The following is an 18377-nucleotide window of genomic DNA, read 5'->3' as shown; positions in this document are numbered from 1 at the left end:
TCAAATAGTATGCTATACATTTCCACATTCAATAAATCACCTAACCTCGTATGATATGTACAAATGCAATCATAAGTCGTCATCGCTTGTTTGTTTCATTCAACTACATACATAATAACACTATGATTCTTTTTTATTTCATATATTTCACAGTCATCTGGATCATCCCTATTCGATTACCAAACCGTTGGAACAGACACATATTACACTTCAACATGACAATGTGTCCACATAAAAGACCGTTCACAGCTGCTCTGAAGTTAGCACTCTATGTATTTTGGGTTGTCCTGAACCAACTTTCACTGGCCTGACACCCATTAATTTCATCCTATCATCAGCCTATCTATCAGAACCGCTTGTTTTCCAGTGACATGTCTAATATAATCCCAATATCTGGCTTTATGTGGCATGCACTGAGTAAAATACTATTACTAAATCATATAAAACAGACTAAAAACTTTATAACCATTGAATTATAGTATAAATGTATAGTGACTAGTTGCATAGTTGTCGTTTTGTATGTGACCGTTGTTTCGTATAATATTCTACAGAAACCTAAATTGTTCTTACTATCAATCCATTCACAGAAATTGTAAGCATTGTCAGTCTTAGTGATAGTCAGAATTGTAATTCGAGCCTGATGGATGCTTTAGAACCAAGGGATTATTCACTTATGAAATCTGCTGAACATTCCACTGAAAACCTGTGACGAAATGTTGCACTGAAAGAAACCGACGCTGAACTGTTTCTATTCATTAATAAAACGTTTTATCATTGGTTTCATTTAAATCCATCAAGCGCATAAAGAAATCACACCATTGGGTGTCTATCATTGGGGTTAGTTTTCACCCCTCTAAACCGTCTATTAGGGGATAAAAAAAAAAAATATGTGTCTTTTAGTTTTCGATGCATCACAAGATATATGAACCAGGTCAAAATCGGCGGGGTTGACCTACCTCGGGTTGCTTCTTAGAATAATATGCATTTTAGTATGCACTTCAGCCCTCCCGTATACCTACACACAACGATATTTGGACTGTGATCAACGGCAATTAATGCAACTGAAAAAATTAATGAAATGCATCCATCTATTTCAGAATTTACAATACGATGATCTGTTTGAAGCTAACTGATCAATTAACTCAATCTCATTGTCCTGAATTCTAGAAAATATGAATCTAAGCTGCTAGTGGCAGAAAAAAACCATTCCAATTTGGATGCGTTGGTAATATTGAAAAAGCTGTTATCAATCAGTCAATCTAATGCGAAAATGATTGCGTTCGAAAAACAATACAGTTCATTTATTTTATGATAAATGTCAATCTTAAAGACTACAATGTTATACGGTATCACACATGATATGACCGAGTACAATCATTTCAGTAAAAAAATTTCAGTACCTAAGTTGTTCTTGTATTTTTATTGTGATGTGGTCTTGGTAACGGTGGATTTTTTTATAATTCAAATGTTTTTGCCTAGATTTTAAATGTTCAACAATTCTAATACGGAAAAGTCTTTCTGTGCATTCAGAGAAAATAGCCTACTGAACAGGATGATCGATCCAAGAGTGAAATCGAACCAATCTTCCAGATTTTTAATTGCTTGAGGCATGAAAATTTAAACTTCTCTTTGCAATTCCAATATCGTCTAGTTTTATGTGTTTAGATATCTCCGTACCTTACCAATATAATATATAATAATTTGATAAATACTCAATGTGCGACTATCTCGTAATAAAATTAACAATTAGAATCATAATTTTCTGGCTGACGAATCTCGTTAACCTGAATTTATTTTTTTAAGAACCGAACATGTTTAGCATGTTATTTACGAATGTGCTCGGTATGAGATATGAAAATTCCAGTTTAAGGATTTGATTATTTGCATTGCTGGAACTGAAAAACCACGTTTCTTCACCGCAGGAAAAATTTTCATTTTTTTCTTAGACAACTTCGCTGCGGTAAGTCATTATCTATTCCAACGGTGCCCTTATATCGTAGGTATGTAAAGCCCAATTGTCTACGATGATGGGCATTGAGTTTCAATAATGCAGCGCAAATCTGTTCAATATTTCATCCACACTTACGTCCGTATCCAGCAGACATTATGCATCCGTTTACATAGATAATAGGAATAGGAATGTTCGAGCATAGCGAATTTACTCGACAATTCGGATTTCGAAGTTGTAGATGCTTGAAGAATTTGGCTTTGAATATCTGTTAATAGAATGCCAATTATTTGAAGAAGATGTGAAGCAAATTCGGATACTTCAAAAATTCTTTTTTTTTCCAAAGTTTTCGAAGACATGTTCTTTTTGTATATCTTGATGAAAGATTAATTCGTTTTAATTACTACGCTTTGCCGTGAAAATTCACGTATGTAGCGATCACCAGGCACAAGAAGGGGCAGTTCCCGAAAAAGCGAGAAAAACGGTCTGATTTGCGAAGTGTATGAAGAGCGGTCTGTGATGCATATACGTGTATATTACAATAAATTGATGCTAAGGTACAAATAATAATTTTCACGTTACTTGTCATCACTATACAAAGCAATTCGATTATTGGATGTATCAAGTATGATCAAAATCTTTAACTTTAAAATTCTCTTTTTTTCATAAAATGATTCCTCTATTTTTCGTGGAGTAAGTTGAGTTTTGGGGGCTTTATTATTCATAATTTCAAAAATCGCTTTAGAATATTTTCATTGAAATTAATAACGAAATTCCGGCATGGTACATATAAGTAGCGAACGAACATGTTTCCAATTTGGTGGACTTGAAATTTTGACACAATCTTTAAAATTTGTTTACCGATTCGAAGGCGTGGCTAGATTTTTGTATTCGAATCCCAAAAGTTTTTTATAAAAATTTTTTTAGCAATTTTTTAGTCGAAAGATGAAATTTTTTTGTTTATAGTCGCATATATTTGGAATGTTTTTTTTTCAAACTTCAGGCTACGAGCCAACACACGAAAAAGTATTTTTAATTCGAAATTTTTTTTCTATCTGCCAGAAGTTGGACAGCGATGTCAGGAGATGCGCCATCGCAAAAACCCTCGAATTTGGAGTAGTTTACTACTTATATGCGCAATGCCGCCATTTTGTTATTAATTTGAATGAAAAAATTCTAAAATGCATTTTCTTAAAAAAAAGCTCCTGTCAATACGTACGATTTCAGACAATCCAAGTTGTACCCCCCCCTCCTTCCCTTTACCCTTAATGTGAGAAAAATGTACGGAGTTATAAAGCCTCCAAAATGGTACACACTATAGAGGCACAACGAATATATAGTCGTGGTCGGGCGGTAGCTGCACGCAAGAAAACACGGACGAGGAGGGACTGTAGCTTTACTGCGAGTTGTGAAAGGATATTTTTGCAATACCTGCTTGGATAGATCGATTTTTGAAGTCTGTAGATCGTACTTAAAGTGCCCTATTTACGCACAGTGCGTTGAAACAATGTTCGCGCATGCGCATCAGTGAGATTCTCTATTTTTCACACTAAGGCTTTCTTCGGCGCACGCGCACTTTCGAGTAACTCAATTTTACGATGTGTTACTAAACGAAAATTACGTTATCAGCTTCAACGCACTGTCAGTGGCATATTTGGTGCATCGCCAATAAAAATTTTCGTACTTGTAACACAATAACATATTCAAATATACGTTACGAGTGTTATGCAATAGTATATTGGGTTACAAGTGCGGAAAGTGGGTAATTTCCGATTAGTGTGAACGTAACATGAGTCAAGGCGAGTGCTGTAATTACACGAGCGAAATATCGCCCATCCGTACGCGTGACACATGCTATTTTTTGAAACACTTGTGTAGGAAAGTTTGATTTGAGGGGAAAAGAAGGTGTTATCGTCAGCGCGTGAAACTGAGGTTGGGTAACTTACGCTCAATGTCACAGTATGTAAGATCGATTTATTCGAAGATGCGCAGTATGGGTCAAAGAAAGCCCCAGTGTGTAAAATATACCATTTCAATTATGCGCGGCGCCGTTTTATCGCATTATTCGGAAATGGGGCAATTTACACACGTTCAACAGGCTTCGAAAGTGAAATTTCCTAAGCAGGTGTTGGAAAATGTAATATTTCGAAGCTGCATCGAGCCTCCGCTGCTGTACCAGAAATGAACAGCTTGGTGTAAGTTAGAAAACGATCATTTCATTTAAATACTTTTGAAACTTTCAACGCTGTTTTATCAACGTAGCACTTTCAAAATCGGTAACGACAACAAATTGACGATTTTTCCAAACATATACCGAATTGATTTCCTTTCAGCTTTCCAGAATGTTTTCACAGTCAAAAAAGAAATCACATAGTTTTTCCATTATCAACAACAAAAAGGCGATTTTCTACTCGAATATTAAAATTTTCACTTTGAACGCCCGCCATGTCAGCCCAAATAAAAATTTCGAATAACTGAGCGATTGAAGATTCGATAATTTGACGTATTAAAGAAATGCTTTTGATTTTTGGATTTCAGATGAGTTCTATGCTGCTTGGAATCGGGCTCTACCGCAAAACATGTCTTCGAAAATATAGTTCGAGAGGACGCCTGATTTACCGTTATTATTGCATATGTTTCGATAAGAACAAAATACAATTTTCCTGGAATCATGTATTATCAAGTACCTACGAGTTTCTCAATAAAGGTCCAATGGCTTTTTAATTATAGTGATATTATCTTAGTGATTTTTAGGAGAAAGAACGTGTCTGTGAGACGAGCAAGTAATCATTATGTAACTTGGCGAACAATTCGTCATGTAGAAAAAAAATCCCAACGAAAATACGAATAACACGAAATTTTTTAGTAACACTGAAGTTAGAAGGACAAGATAACGATATTGAGAAAGGAAGAAAAGTTTATCATTGAAAATTTTGAAATTCACTCGTTTTCGTGTAACAATGACGTTACGTTGTCCAAATCAATTGTATTTAGTGTTTTAATTAATTTTTCCCGATGTCTTCAAGCGAATCCTTCAAATAATAATACGTTTTGCTTGAGTATTTTACTTGTCTATCATTTTTATTGTAAAATACTTTCCAAGTCTAACCTATATATTACAAAATAGTTTTCGAGTCCAATAATGAATCTGATATTTATAACAATCAATGTGACAATAGAAAGAAGTCTAATATTGAATACCATAGTATACTAGTATACGAGTATACCATAGTGCATGCTTGTAACTAGTATACCATAGAATACCATAGTATATAAATTACTACGAAATCCTGAAATTATAAATCCATCGTTGGCATGAAGTGCAAACACGTCTGCTTATAAGGAATTTTGACTCATTATATCACACTGAGAGAAATTTTTAGTTCCGGTTACCGGTCACGATCAGTCCTTAACTATTTTCATTTTTTTACCACAATCGAAAAATATAGTTCTAGGTACGAAAAGAAAATCAGTTTTCTAGCTGTTACCGGAAAGTCTAGTATCCGTTACTATTCTTTCTCATTACGATCACTGTTACTAGATTTTCTTGTAACTGGTGCGAAAATTCAATGCTCGCGCAACAATAAATTGACGTTGAGCCTTGTTTAACTAAAAAAGTAGAGTAAATCGAACGAACTGATTTTGCGTTGCAATTACCAAAAAAAGGATCGACAACAGCGCAAAATGGTTACGCGTACCTAGTTTATCGTAATTCCAACAATATGAAAACAGTCTTTTTAACGATACATGTCTTACTGAATTTTTCTAGTTACTGTAACACACGAAAGTTTTCTCAGTGCATATCTCTACGTTTTTGTCTATGCCAAAGGTTCAAAGCTTCGGTCTATTTGCAGCTTCGATTTTCTCACTGCATAATTGAGTAAATTAGATTTTCCACGCAAGTAGATAACTCGGAAGGGTATTAAATGGACATAAGTTAATTCCTAGGTAACAAGGCTCAACCATCATTCCACACGCTATCTCTAACGCGAGGTCGTTGCATCTCGCGTATTATACGTATGATGTAATGTTCTCATGAATTTGAAAAACGACGAATTAAATTGTCCTTGTATGCGTTACGATCGAGCTTCTTTCCATGCCAATCGCCAATCAGAAGCGAGATACGATTTCTGTCGGTTTGACAACGTTTCATCTCGCAGTTCCTCGAGAACCTTCAACTGCGACAAATCGAATTCACCATGCAGGTTAGGGGCCAACTTTGACATCTATTACCCCTAATTATCAAACATATTCCATGGTGACGTCTGGATACTTAGCAAGTGCGTGGATTTCAATTAGCTAATATATCGAAAATGGAGGAATATTTAATGAGTAATGCGAAACACCTATCGAATCATTTTTCGTACAGCACTTATCTGTAAATTCTTTCACAAAAACAAGAATTTCGAAAACTGAGATACGCCGAAGTTGAGATTGTTCGATTGAAAATCAACATTTTGTCGTTACTTTTATTACAAATTAATCATACGTAATGAGTAATGAAAATACAAGACACGAAATACTCTAAACCGTAGGCAACAGATCAAATAAACGGGATGAAAAATTTCATGATCTCCAAAATCCTACTGAGATAATTTTTTTTTAATCTGTTGAAATTTGTTAAACATGTGATTTTTCAATATTGCACTGATTATGTTCATGTTGATCAACGAATTCTCATGTTCAATTGAACATGGAAGAAACGAAATTCTCTCAGTGAATTTGTGAAAAATAATTCTCTAGATAAAATGCGTAACTCAATGCGTGACTCTTTCGTAACCAAGTAAATAAAGATACATTGGTTCTTCTTTTCTTCCTAAGTATTTCTATGCTTGTCCGGCCAGCCGGTGTTCGTTCACTCCGATTTGTGTCTGGACTAACTCAATTGTCACGTCATTCGAATTTTCAAATTTTTCAATTTTTATTCAGGATTTAGAAGTTCTCAGGACACGTTCTGTGTTTTTCTAATCGTATTTAGGAAACTAGAGTTCCCGTTAATCACCCTTACGTTACTCACTACACATACATAATTTTTGTTTTCTAAGTCACTCTATGTCATTTAATTTTATTTGTATTGAATAAATCTTTAATAATCCACGAATATGTGAAAAATTTATCTTTGTCCCAACAGAAAGTCGTACACTTGAATTCAACTTATATTTAACAAAGCTTTAATAATATTTCAGAATGGAAAAAAAACTATTAATTTTTATTCAATTTTTTTTGCGGGGTTCGTTGTGCCCCGCGTTTCCTTACATTATTCTCTTATCAACGGTAATATTCTACTTGGCGTCTGAGTATTTTATTTCTTTCTATCCCATCTGACCACGTTTAAGTGCGAATTTGTAAGTATGCACGCACGGCTCTTGAATCCCTATAAGGTTCGGTACGTCGTTACAATACGTAATGGAAAGTTTAGTACGTGTTACTATTATAATTTTAGTTACGGCCACTTGTACAACATTTTCTTATTACCGTTGTGATAATTTATCAATGGTGCAATAATAAGCTGATGTTAAGGTCTCATGCAACTGAAAAAATGTAGTTAAGCTAAATAAGCAGATTGAGTGCTGCGAAAACTAGAAAATTTAGTATTGACAACTGTAATTCAAGTAGATAGTATCTAATTGTACCACATCTTCTTGCGATTCCAACAATATTTAAACCCGTATTGTGACGTTACTTATTTTATTAGAATTATTTAGTAACTATAATCTATGAAATTTATCTCACTTTACTTTCAAAATATTTTTTCCAACAGGAGGATGAATTCACAGAAACAACCGATTGGCTAACTAATACTGAGCGCATTTTGACCATAGTTGGCACTTGGCCCAAGAATAAAACTAACCTACGGTTTATCCTGAGCCTCGTGTACATGACAATTTTCGTAGTTATGCAGTGGGCAGACTTTGTAAGTCACATCGACGACCTTCAGGAACTCGCGGATATTTTATGTGAGACCGTTGTGGGTACGATGGTTGTTATAAAATTATTGGTTTTTCACAAGAATCGAGTATTAAGTAAGATGATCGATGCAGTGAATCAAGACTGTGAAAATAACAAGCTTCACTTCAGTCCAAGCGAAAAAAGGAAATACGCATTGTGTAATTCGAAGGGAAAAACGTTTGTCAAAATTTTCACATTTTTTGTCGGCGCCACGTGTGTCTTCTACTACTTGAAACCTCTTCCGATAACCGTACTTGCAGGTAAGATTATCTCATTCTGCCAGCAGTTAAATCGGCCTGATTTTAAAAGATTTTATTGTCTGGTATGTACTAGATTTTAAGACTCACAATCAGTATCTAAAAATAACATTGGCAAAAATATGAGTATCGTTAGAAACAAACTAGTAAACAACTGAAATCAGTGTTAAGGAGGTTTGTTGGCCAGAAATTGATATTTTTGATTAATTTTGTTGAAAAATAGTCGTACATTCAGTATCTATCAAATTCTTATGTTCGTAAGGTATGAAACTCTTTTAAAATATTAAAATTGAAAATATGGTAATTCCAAACGATATGCTTGATTTTAATTTCTTCAGAATTTGTTGAAAATTCAGTAGATTTGTGAAATTTTACCCTGCAATGGCTTAATTTATTTAATATACTATTTTCTGTCAGTTTACTTGTAACACGCTTTTAGTTTTATCAGATTCCCACCTGTAAATATGTAAATTTCCATGTATCGGTATTGATTACAACTAATCCGTGGCATTATTGAACTGACTGTCCAAACAAAAATCTGTTGTAGTTGATTTTTGGGAAACAGTTTTCTGAATAAAATAAGCCATTACATTTCACAGCTTGGGAACATAATAATTTCACATGTACTCAATTCCTACGAGTATCTTGTAATAAAATTATAAAAAATAAAAATTTTGGGGTAAATAAATATCCTTAAGTATAATGTCGTTGTGTTACTAGTGCGGAAAGTGGATAATTTCCGATGAGTGTGAAGTTCGCACGAATATGAGTGCGAAGTTTTCCCTTCTTTACGAAATTTTTTGAGCATTTAGAAGTAAATTAAATTCTTTACGAAAAGTGCTGTGTCACATCTGTTGTCTATGCCCATCGTAGCATTCAATCCCGTTATACCAATGAGATGTTGCGATCGGCCATATTATCTTGTACCGCGATGAGAAGCGTGCTAAGCATCCCCGGCGGAAATATTATCACATATACATATATTATTAGAGCTTTCAATCAAGCCCTATATAGATACGACAGATGCACGGATAGCCGAAATATACCACGTGTAAGATTTCCAACTTGCCGAAATCGTCAATTCGAATCAGAATTTTCGTTCTTCTTATTTCTTGATACTGGATATATAACATGGCGCTTGCACTGTATACATATACCGGGGCAATCTGTTGAAACTTGAAAATCAACTGCGCATGCGTAAGTTTTATCGGCTGTTCGTGCAGGCTGGCCATCCCGAGTTTCAGCTGTCAAACTGTTTCTGGCGGCGCGCGGCGATACAGTTGATACGAATTTTCTAGGTTAGAATCTTAAATAATTGAGGTAGTGACTCGGAAAGGTTTGGGAAGCATTTGTTATTGGGTCGGAAAGTTGATTCTTCGAAGAACGATAGGAATTTAATGCTCATGCTCTTTGAAAATGCAAACGTACATATTTTGTGTAGGTTGGCCCCCTGCAGCACAGACAAAAATATCGCTGCGGGAAGATTTCGCCGACCAATGAGATTGAATTATTTGGCGCATGCGTAGTTGATTTATATGACACGAATAACCGGATGGGAAGAATATCAAAGCCAATGTTGAAAAGTTCACAAATGTAAGAAACAAATCGGTGAACATCACTCACATCGATTTTTTTATCTGTAATAATGTTGCGGCGTAAAAATTGGACCGAGGTATGGCTTGACTTTCTTGAACAATGATGCTTTCACTTTTAGGTTTATGATAGCATAGTTGTTGAAATAGTCGGGATAATGAATACGGAAGCATTTGAGTGTACTCTAATTGTAAAACGAAAGTGTGAAAAATTTATGAGATATATTTTACACAAAAGAAGAGTTGCCTATCAAATAATCATCAAAAAATTATTCTACTAACGCGTATGACTAACTGGTAATTATTTTGAGCTTGACGTGAGAAAATTTATGTGACGCAGAACAGCATGCTTTGTGGGATACATTTTAATTCCATCCGTCGCAAAGTAATATGCAATGCGACGGTGATAAGAGGTAAGATTAGAGAGTACAAAAATATGTACTATTATTAGTTCTCACACGAACGACTCGAACAAAGACTATGCTGACACATGTAAAAGAAAAAAGCTAAAGAGCCTTCTGCAGTAGCATTGTTGTTTTCCATGCATTTCAAAAAGTAGTCTTATCACATCGACTTAACCTCGATGCCTAATGGTGAATATATTTAGAGCACGGGGATAAAAATATTTCAATTCTTAAACGTGTGTGTGGAAAATTTGACAGCTTGCTATCACTGTAGATTTAATAACGTATTTAACCTCATTGATATTAGTTTAGAAAAGCATGTTGCTTGCACAGAATATGACCACTCTGATGTGATATTGATGATAACATAATCAAATATGCGTATTATGCGGTGAATAGATTTCGAGTTAGAGAGTTATTTTGTTTTTTATTCATACTTATTTATCATTTGTAGTCAGATAAGTTTAGGGTCAGTCTGATCCCAGTGTGGCAGCAGTGTCATTCCAGAGAGATGTGGAAGCTAAAGGTCAAGTTTGAACCGTGCGTTTATTGTAAATTAATAGACATGTAAGTACTTGGCAGTGTATGTGATTTCAATATTTTTTTTTTTTTTTTTTATGATAAAGGATGAGAACATATTTTTAATGTACTTGCCGAAAGTTATGCACCAGATCTTAGTATTCAAATTTATATTATACTCTGTTCCACCCAACCTATGAGGTCGAGTGAAATACACCTATATCGATAGTTGTTGATGTAATTAATCTTCTATTTTTGGGGCATTGTATAAAACCAAAAAGAAGTGAATCCCTTCACCCAATACTTCTAAATGAGGTGTATTTGCCTGATTGTAAAGACTTTTGGCTGATTGCAAATCTTTTCGATTCTCTAACGATTCGAAGGCTTTGCTTTACCTTTATTAAAAAGATCAGGCGTTTTAACACAGCTGGTTATCGCATGTAGAACATGCGCGATGTATATACTTTTCCTCCATTCGTACCTTTGCCTGGCTTAAAAACAATACCTCTTTATTTTTTGACATTAATCCAGTGAGAAGAATCAGAAGATCAATGTCTTCACCAACAATTGCCGGAAAATGTTTGTACGATTCCTCAATTGCTGTATCAACAATTAAGGTGCCTGCGTCATCAAGAGCTTATTTAGACGTACCATATTGAAAGTAGTGAATTTGTCCGATAACAAAGCGATTAGTCTACCTTCATTATGGTTGGTAGACGAACAGTTTTCTTTACCCACAGTGACGATCACAGTTTAATGATTAGAATGTCGGTTAATGAAAATTTTGTGAATCTGCGAAGCTGATTCAAAGTTTTTGTGCATGTACCGATATTTTCGTATGCGTCGAATAGTATAACAGCGCTTGAACCATAGTTCTTCTGTTTCGTCGAAAAGTGCTGATGGATGAGAGGCTGTTTTATATTGAAAGCAATTACCTAGTTTTTTGATACTTTGTTTTGCGACAGTAAGTCGTTAAAATAATAAGAGCGCATGAATTAGTACGATAGCATAATTGATCCTGACAGTACCGTTGATCTATAAAAGTGGTAGTACTCTATCCAAAAGTTTCAGTTTGACTTCGTTGACTTTCTTAGCAATCATTGTATACAATTCATGTTCTTCCGATCCCCTCTGCGTTATGACGATTCATTTGATCACCGCCAAATACTTTTGTAGCAATGCGAGTATTTTGTCAATCGAAACAGAAGCGTAAATTACAATGTGCATGAACTTGGCACCACCATTTTGGAATTTTCGAAAAACAACGGTTGTGCCATATTGTGCTAGGCTTGTGCTACATTGTGTCGTAAACATCGTATCGGTAGCTTTAAAAAATGATCGAGAGTTTGAAAAAATCGTCTTACGCCGGTTTGTGCTATCACGTCAATACTTATTTCAAAGATTTATGGATGCGATGAATGGTTATTTCACGTTTGTCATAAGGCCATTTATTATCAATGTACTTGACGCAAAACTCAGCCAAGACTTTTGATAAAATGATTCTATATTTTTGTACATTCATCACATTATTATAAAGATTGGAAGAGTCGGGTGCAGTTCCGAAAAGCTTGTACCGCGATTAATCATAAATTCGCATACTCATGTACTTTGACTGGCTGATCGCGAATATGATGTTGAAAATACGCGAAAATTTGATTTTCGAGATCAAAATTCACAAGAACTGATTTTTGAAAAGGTCTTTAAAACCACAACCGAAACCACACATACCATAGCTTACGAAAATCAATTTTACTGAATGTATCTTCGCTCGAACTTTCGTACATGAGCATTGGTACGTGTCCAATCGAACCAAGTTCTCTAGCTGTTGGCATTGTTCTTCTTATCATTGGTTTGTGTGCTACAATTGCACTCGCTGAAGTTACAATTTCAATACCTCCCATACCATGAAACGTATTAAGGCTGCTATGGTATTGTGGCAGTCTTCTAGCTGTGGATGAAATAATGACGATGCTTCGTGTAGCTTCGTAGCTGTGGATATTTTGTACGACGCAGAGAAGCCTAGATTCCAATAGAATATCCAAAATTCACTTTGATCCGAATTTGCAATGTAATACTACAGCGATTCCAAGATGCAGAGGGGACAAAAACTTTTCGACCGCATAGCAGATCCGATGGAATATGAGATAGACGTGCATTTTCTAAGCGGCGGTTCCGTCTTTTCTTTTTCGAATTTCACAATTAGTTCTTCCAGAAACGACATCAATGACTTTAGAATTGAGCTATCATCTCGATCCATAATCTTGGCACTCACTGGATAACACTTTGTATCGTAAATCTGTTCCCCAACATCTATAGTTTATACCACCTTCAAGCGTTCATCCGCATCTTCACTAAACTTAGTCACACATAGTCTTTCCAAATTCCTTTCAATTCAATCATTGTAAATCGACCATTCATGTTACTCTCAATGTAAGAAGATATTTAATTCACTGTTGAGGTAATATCAGGATATAGCAGACAGCCGCTACTTTGCCGAACGTAGCGCTGAGTACATAGGTCATGTCGTATTTATACTTAACTACTCAGATTTCAACCCTTTTTTCTACTACATACCATTCATTTATCTTACTCTCGCGGGTAACGGCCTCTCTTCAAATGAATCGAGTAACTGAACAAAATTATTTTATTTTATTTAAATGATACACAGACAAGGAAAAATAAAAGCTAACCGGTACAGTGAAAATAAATTGAGTTTCGTGTATTGTCAACAGCTACGAAAAAAAATTGTCATTATTCAGCGTTATATTTCCTGAAAGGTTACTGGAAAAAACCTATTTTTAGGTTGGAATGCTCGCAAAAGTCAGACGAACCCTGGAAATAGTACTTTATGCAACACGTGACAAAAACCAGGGAATGATGATGAGTCTGCTCGCGAGCACGAGTCGGAGGCGAGCCGAAGGCTAGCTGGCGGCAAGTGTGGAGCTTGCGGGCGAATCACTATTCCGCGGTTTCGTCGCTAATGGCATAGAATATATTTTATAATGAATAAGTCAAAAATGAGTTTTGATACCCGTAACACACGCCTGAAATGGCTTGCGACGTCAGCTGTGTGTCGAACCTAGCCTCACTCGGTTTGCTTAGAGTGCGCATGCGTGGCGGTGCACAGTGTTTTCTAGTGCGCGTACACAGTGGCGCACAACACTCCGTACGAGAAAATGCGCGTGCGTAGCGGTGCAGAGTGCTCTATGCGATTCAGACTACGCAACAGCGCTGCAAACGGCCCTTTTAGACACGCGTTGCGGGCATCGAAAACTCGATCGATGAGTGATAAAAAATAGGATGTGTCGTAGCTGCGGATGGGCGATATCTGACTCGTGTGATCACAGCGCTCGACCTGGCTTACGCGGCAAACTTCACACCCATCGGCAACCGTCCACTTTACGCACTAATGCCACAATATACTATTCCGAGAAACCAACTTTTTTTTTTTTAATATGCACAATCAGAAAGAGCGAATGACTTTGTTTCAGCAAATCGAAATGGCTCGACATCTCTGGTTTTACCGTTTCGGACAAGTTTGTCTTTTGAAAGAACAGACGTCTACGTGTATGCCGTTTTGTACGTTTGTCAAATGGGGGCATTGCTTCAGATATTTTTTGGGTATGTGGGCACCCATGCATTACTCATTACTCTGATGATGCATATATGTGGCGAATTGTCGGTTTTATCCGAGAGAATAGTTAATATAAAGAAGCAAATGGAGAAAGGTCATCGATGCGAAATTCAAAAGATAATAACGCGACATTTACGTTTGATATGGTGAGTGGATCTTATCGAATCATTCGTTACGTAAAGAATACGGATAGTATTGATTGTACATTTGATCGTGAAATGATATTTTCAGGATGGCGAAGGAAATAGACACCGCGTTCACCGTCTTCTTGTTGTCTCAAGTTATATGCTCTGAAATAATGATATGTGTCGCTGGATTTAACATGATTGTGGTAAGCTGGACGTGCACAATATTTTTGACTTCAATCGACTAGTGATTTTATTAAAGATACCGCACATGACGGTGAAATTTCATATTTTCTGTAACAGTATTCCGCAAACAGTGAAAAGACCGCTTTTATAACGTTTGCTTTGTATGAGGTTGCGGCATTGGTGGATTTGTATGTTTATTGCTTCATCGGCGAATGTTTGATATTGGAGGTAGGACTATTCGAGCTTGGATGAAAGGAGTCCGAATTGAATAGATGTCGCTAGTACGAAATTTGTTTCTAGAGCACACGGATCTCCGACGCAGTTTATGATTGTGCTTGGTACGAGATGCCGCCATCCCAGGCGAAAGATTTGATCTTAGTCATGGCCAGATCTCAAAAGCCACTTCACCTCACTGCCGGGAAGGTTTTTGTTTTTTCCTTAGAAATCTTTTCTGAAGTAAGAATGTTATACATCAATCATACGCATGCATGTAACGTACGATGAATAACATAAACTCTTCATTACAGTTCGTGAAGACATCAATGGCATATTTATCAGTCCTCAGAGCTATGACTTGAGTGAGTTTTTCCAATGAGTTTAAGGATAATTTGGTACAGTGAAAATCATCGAAAAAATTTATTAATATTCAAAGTTGTTTTCCACAGGTGATGAACAGCATGAACTCGTTTAGCCACGAGGTGAGAGTCGAACTCTCATGGCGATTCAGCGATACTGTCCTTGGGGCCTTCAATAGTCTTACAGAAATCATTAGAAGATAATATAGACCTCGCGATTTCAGAGGTAGCTGATAGCTTTAGCCAAGTTACACTTTAGCTCTTGCCAATAGATTTGACTAAAAATTAACGGAATTATTATAAAGTGGATGCATGTCGTCTTTTCAGGGCGTTATCCTACTGTCTATTCCAGATAGAAAATGGACATGAGAAAGTTAGATCAGAAATTGTGGCACGTGTAATACGTTATAGGCAAAAATTTTGAAAGTTACGTCACTGGTGATGAATCACTAGCGTATCAATTGAATAACTTAAGTATTATGCACATTATATAAGAAAAAATCTGGTACAAACGCGGAAGGTTAATGCGCCGCCCTGAAGCTGGCGAAGCTCCCAGTCCGTTCATATAATGGTTTTGACAGAAATCTAACAGTGGAATCTAATCTAACTATAGAATGATGCGAAGTCATCTTGTGAAATACACAAATAGTGTACATAAAGTTGCTGTTTAGGCGACTGACCGATGATGTGGCATTTATTCGATGATATTATTAATAAATAAATAAGTATTCTTAGGGACATCGGGGTAAAATGGGACTTTCTTGAAGTGATCGAAGCCCGGAGTAAATTAGAACACTTTTTTTTTTATGAGGCTCGAAAATTCGGCGAACATTTTCAAAATATTAAATTAGATAACAAACAAATGATCTGAGTCAGTACGTACATACCTACTCATAATGAACACGAATGCGTAACAGCCGTTCGAATGCCCTGCGAATGATCGTATTATAAAAATGTATACATATAGATGTAAAATCACGTTCATTAGATATTCATTCGTTTTACACTTGTCCGTTATGAACGTGACTTGTTCTAGAAACGATATTCAAAGATAGATCGAGGGCGGATAATCCGGCACCTTACGGCGCAGGTCCTGATCTGAACAATAACGATAAACATAGATTGATTGGGCGCCAGACGCAGTAATGTCAAATTTTAGATACTTAAAGAAATTAACCTACCTTATTGTTCATGACATGTTGTTTTATATCGTAATAAATGGTTAACTACTGCACATTGAGTTCAATAATAAATTACTTTCAATCGAGGTTCAAGTGTCTTTTTACCCTGATTGGATTGATAACCACTGTTCGCTTGAAGCGCGAATAGACCCTACGAATTGATTCGAAAAAAGGTGTCAATTATAATTTTAATTTGTAATTGAAACGAAAAAAAGTATCAATTACATTTTTAATTTGTAATTGGATCGAAAAAGAGTGTCCATTACTTTTTTAATTTGTAATTCAATTGAAAAAAGTGTCAGTTAGTTTAATAATTTGTGATTGAATCGAAAAAAAAATATCAGTTACGTAAAAAAGTGAACATTAAAAAAAAGTGACAATTAAAATTGTAATTTGTAATTGATTTTTTATTCAATTACAAAATACAATTACAACTTGTAATTAGTTTTTCTCACGACAAAATATAGTTGTAATTTACAATTTGTAATTTGTAATTAATTAATTACAAATTTGCCCAACACTACTCCACACACATCATGCGTCTATTTATTCAAATAACTTCGTACTCTATTATTTTTAGAATTTATTGTTATATTATATTGTTAGATTTGAAAACTACTTTATAATACGGATATACAAAGCAAATTTTCAACTTCCGTATGCCGTGTGTTAATATTACCGAAGATTTGTGTATTGATTTTACTACTTATGAAAAATTAAATATAGTTTAACAGGCTTATTAATTTCAACAAACTTAATATGACCAAAGTTGCCTATGTTTGCCTCTGAATAAATATACACTATCTACAATGTGTCTATTTTCTTTTTCACCCGATTGGTTACCACAAAATTGAACACCGGCGTTATTAGACATGAAAAAATTTGAAAGCTGATCTGAGCACGATATTAATTAGGCACAACCCGACTGAATACCGCAGTGACTTATCTGCACTGACGATATTTGGAATTGGTAAAAATTTGAAAAGTAGGTTTTCATAAAATAAAAGGTTTCTTAGAAGAAGTATGCAACCCAGCCAACAAATAAAGTTCTCCAATATCAAATAAACTTCCTAATAAAATCATAGGAATAACAAAAAGTTTTATAGTAGTTACAGGGAAATTGTTTAGAAGTGCACGGAGCTTTATTATTACTTCATGCCCAACGTTCCCCGACATGAAGACTCGATAAATCTAGAGTTTGTACACCTGTTGTATCGTGTCAGTAATACATCTGATTAACATATCCATTATATTGTACAAACATCGAAATGTCAAAAGTATAGTGACAGTACTGTGTGACGTCAATTGTATTTGAAAATTGTACACTTCTGGATGCATAACACTGCGGTCTGTGCTTTACGCAATGGTTACATCGAACTCGTGTAAAGCCGAAAGACAGTGCGTGACGTCAATTTCACGTATCAATTGTGGTCCCTTAATTACATAACGCCGTGATATCTGTGTTATATTTTTATAGCTACAATCGGTATAGATTTATGCATGTCAAGTGATGTTACAATGTTCCAGAAGAACTATAACGCTAGTATGATAACCCTTTCAGTCGCGCAATTCAGTTTGTTTTTTTTCTTGACCCGGAAGTGCAATTACAAGTTACCTATGTATTTTTCGACACTGAATGCGAATCTGATGTCAGCATTTTCATGAAACTAAAAATAATCCCTAAAATAGGGTGAAAACGGGCCGTATTGTCAATATTGTTCTAGACAGATTTCTCGAACGAGATTTATATGAATATTTATTTTGAGACTGTGCGATTTTAGGCGGAGAATATATGCAACCCCCAATACTATCTAGACGTACTCCTAAGGAAGGTGAAAACTGCTCCTTTGCATTCAATTTTTTAAATCTAACGGGCATTATGAGATCTCTGTTTGTCAACCGATGAATTCCAAGCATTTTTCGTGTGCGTTTATTATCAAAGAATCCCGCAATAATCTTGTGGGAATTGAGTTTCAGTGAAATCGTCTGTATTTTATATGTGTTGTA

At 35.5% G+C, this 18377-nt stretch overlaps 1 protein-coding gene across 3 annotated transcripts; it reads left to right on the top strand.

Annotated features, from left to right (window-relative positions):
• Nucleotides 1–6119: 6119 nt before the first annotated feature.
• On the top strand, nucleotides 6120–16482 carry LOC124215581 (odorant receptor 13a-like). Of its 3 annotated transcripts, none has more exons than XM_046619138.2 (8): nucleotides 6120–6228; nucleotides 7710–8157; nucleotides 14161–14449; nucleotides 14535–14634; nucleotides 14732–14842; nucleotides 14915–15070; nucleotides 15142–15192; nucleotides 15280–16482. In XM_046619138.2, the coding sequence occupies exons 2-7, from the start codon at nucleotides 7827–7829 to the stop codon at nucleotides 15190–15192; spliced, it is 1038 nt and encodes a 345-aa protein (XP_046475094.1). In that variant the 5' UTR covers nucleotides 6120–6228; nucleotides 7710–7826; the 3' UTR covers nucleotides 15280–16482. The 3 variants fall into 3 exon arrangements, with proteins under 3 accessions (XP_046475094.1, XP_046475091.1, XP_046475093.1); XM_046619135.2 differs by having other exon boundaries at nucleotides 6126–6153; XM_046619137.2 differs by lacking the exon at nucleotides 14732–14842 and having other exon boundaries at nucleotides 6126–6153.
• The last annotated feature ends 1895 nt before the right edge of the window (nucleotides 16483–18377 follow it).

Source organism: Neodiprion pinetum, chromosome 3, assembly GCF_021155775.2.
Source record: "Neodiprion pinetum isolate iyNeoPine1 chromosome 3, iyNeoPine1.2, whole genome shotgun sequence".
NCBI classification, from domain to species: domain Eukaryota; kingdom Metazoa; phylum Arthropoda; class Insecta; order Hymenoptera; family Diprionidae; genus Neodiprion; species Neodiprion pinetum.
The sequence above is the reverse complement of the archived record's forward strand: the minus strand, read 5'-3'. Positions and strand labels throughout refer to the sequence as shown.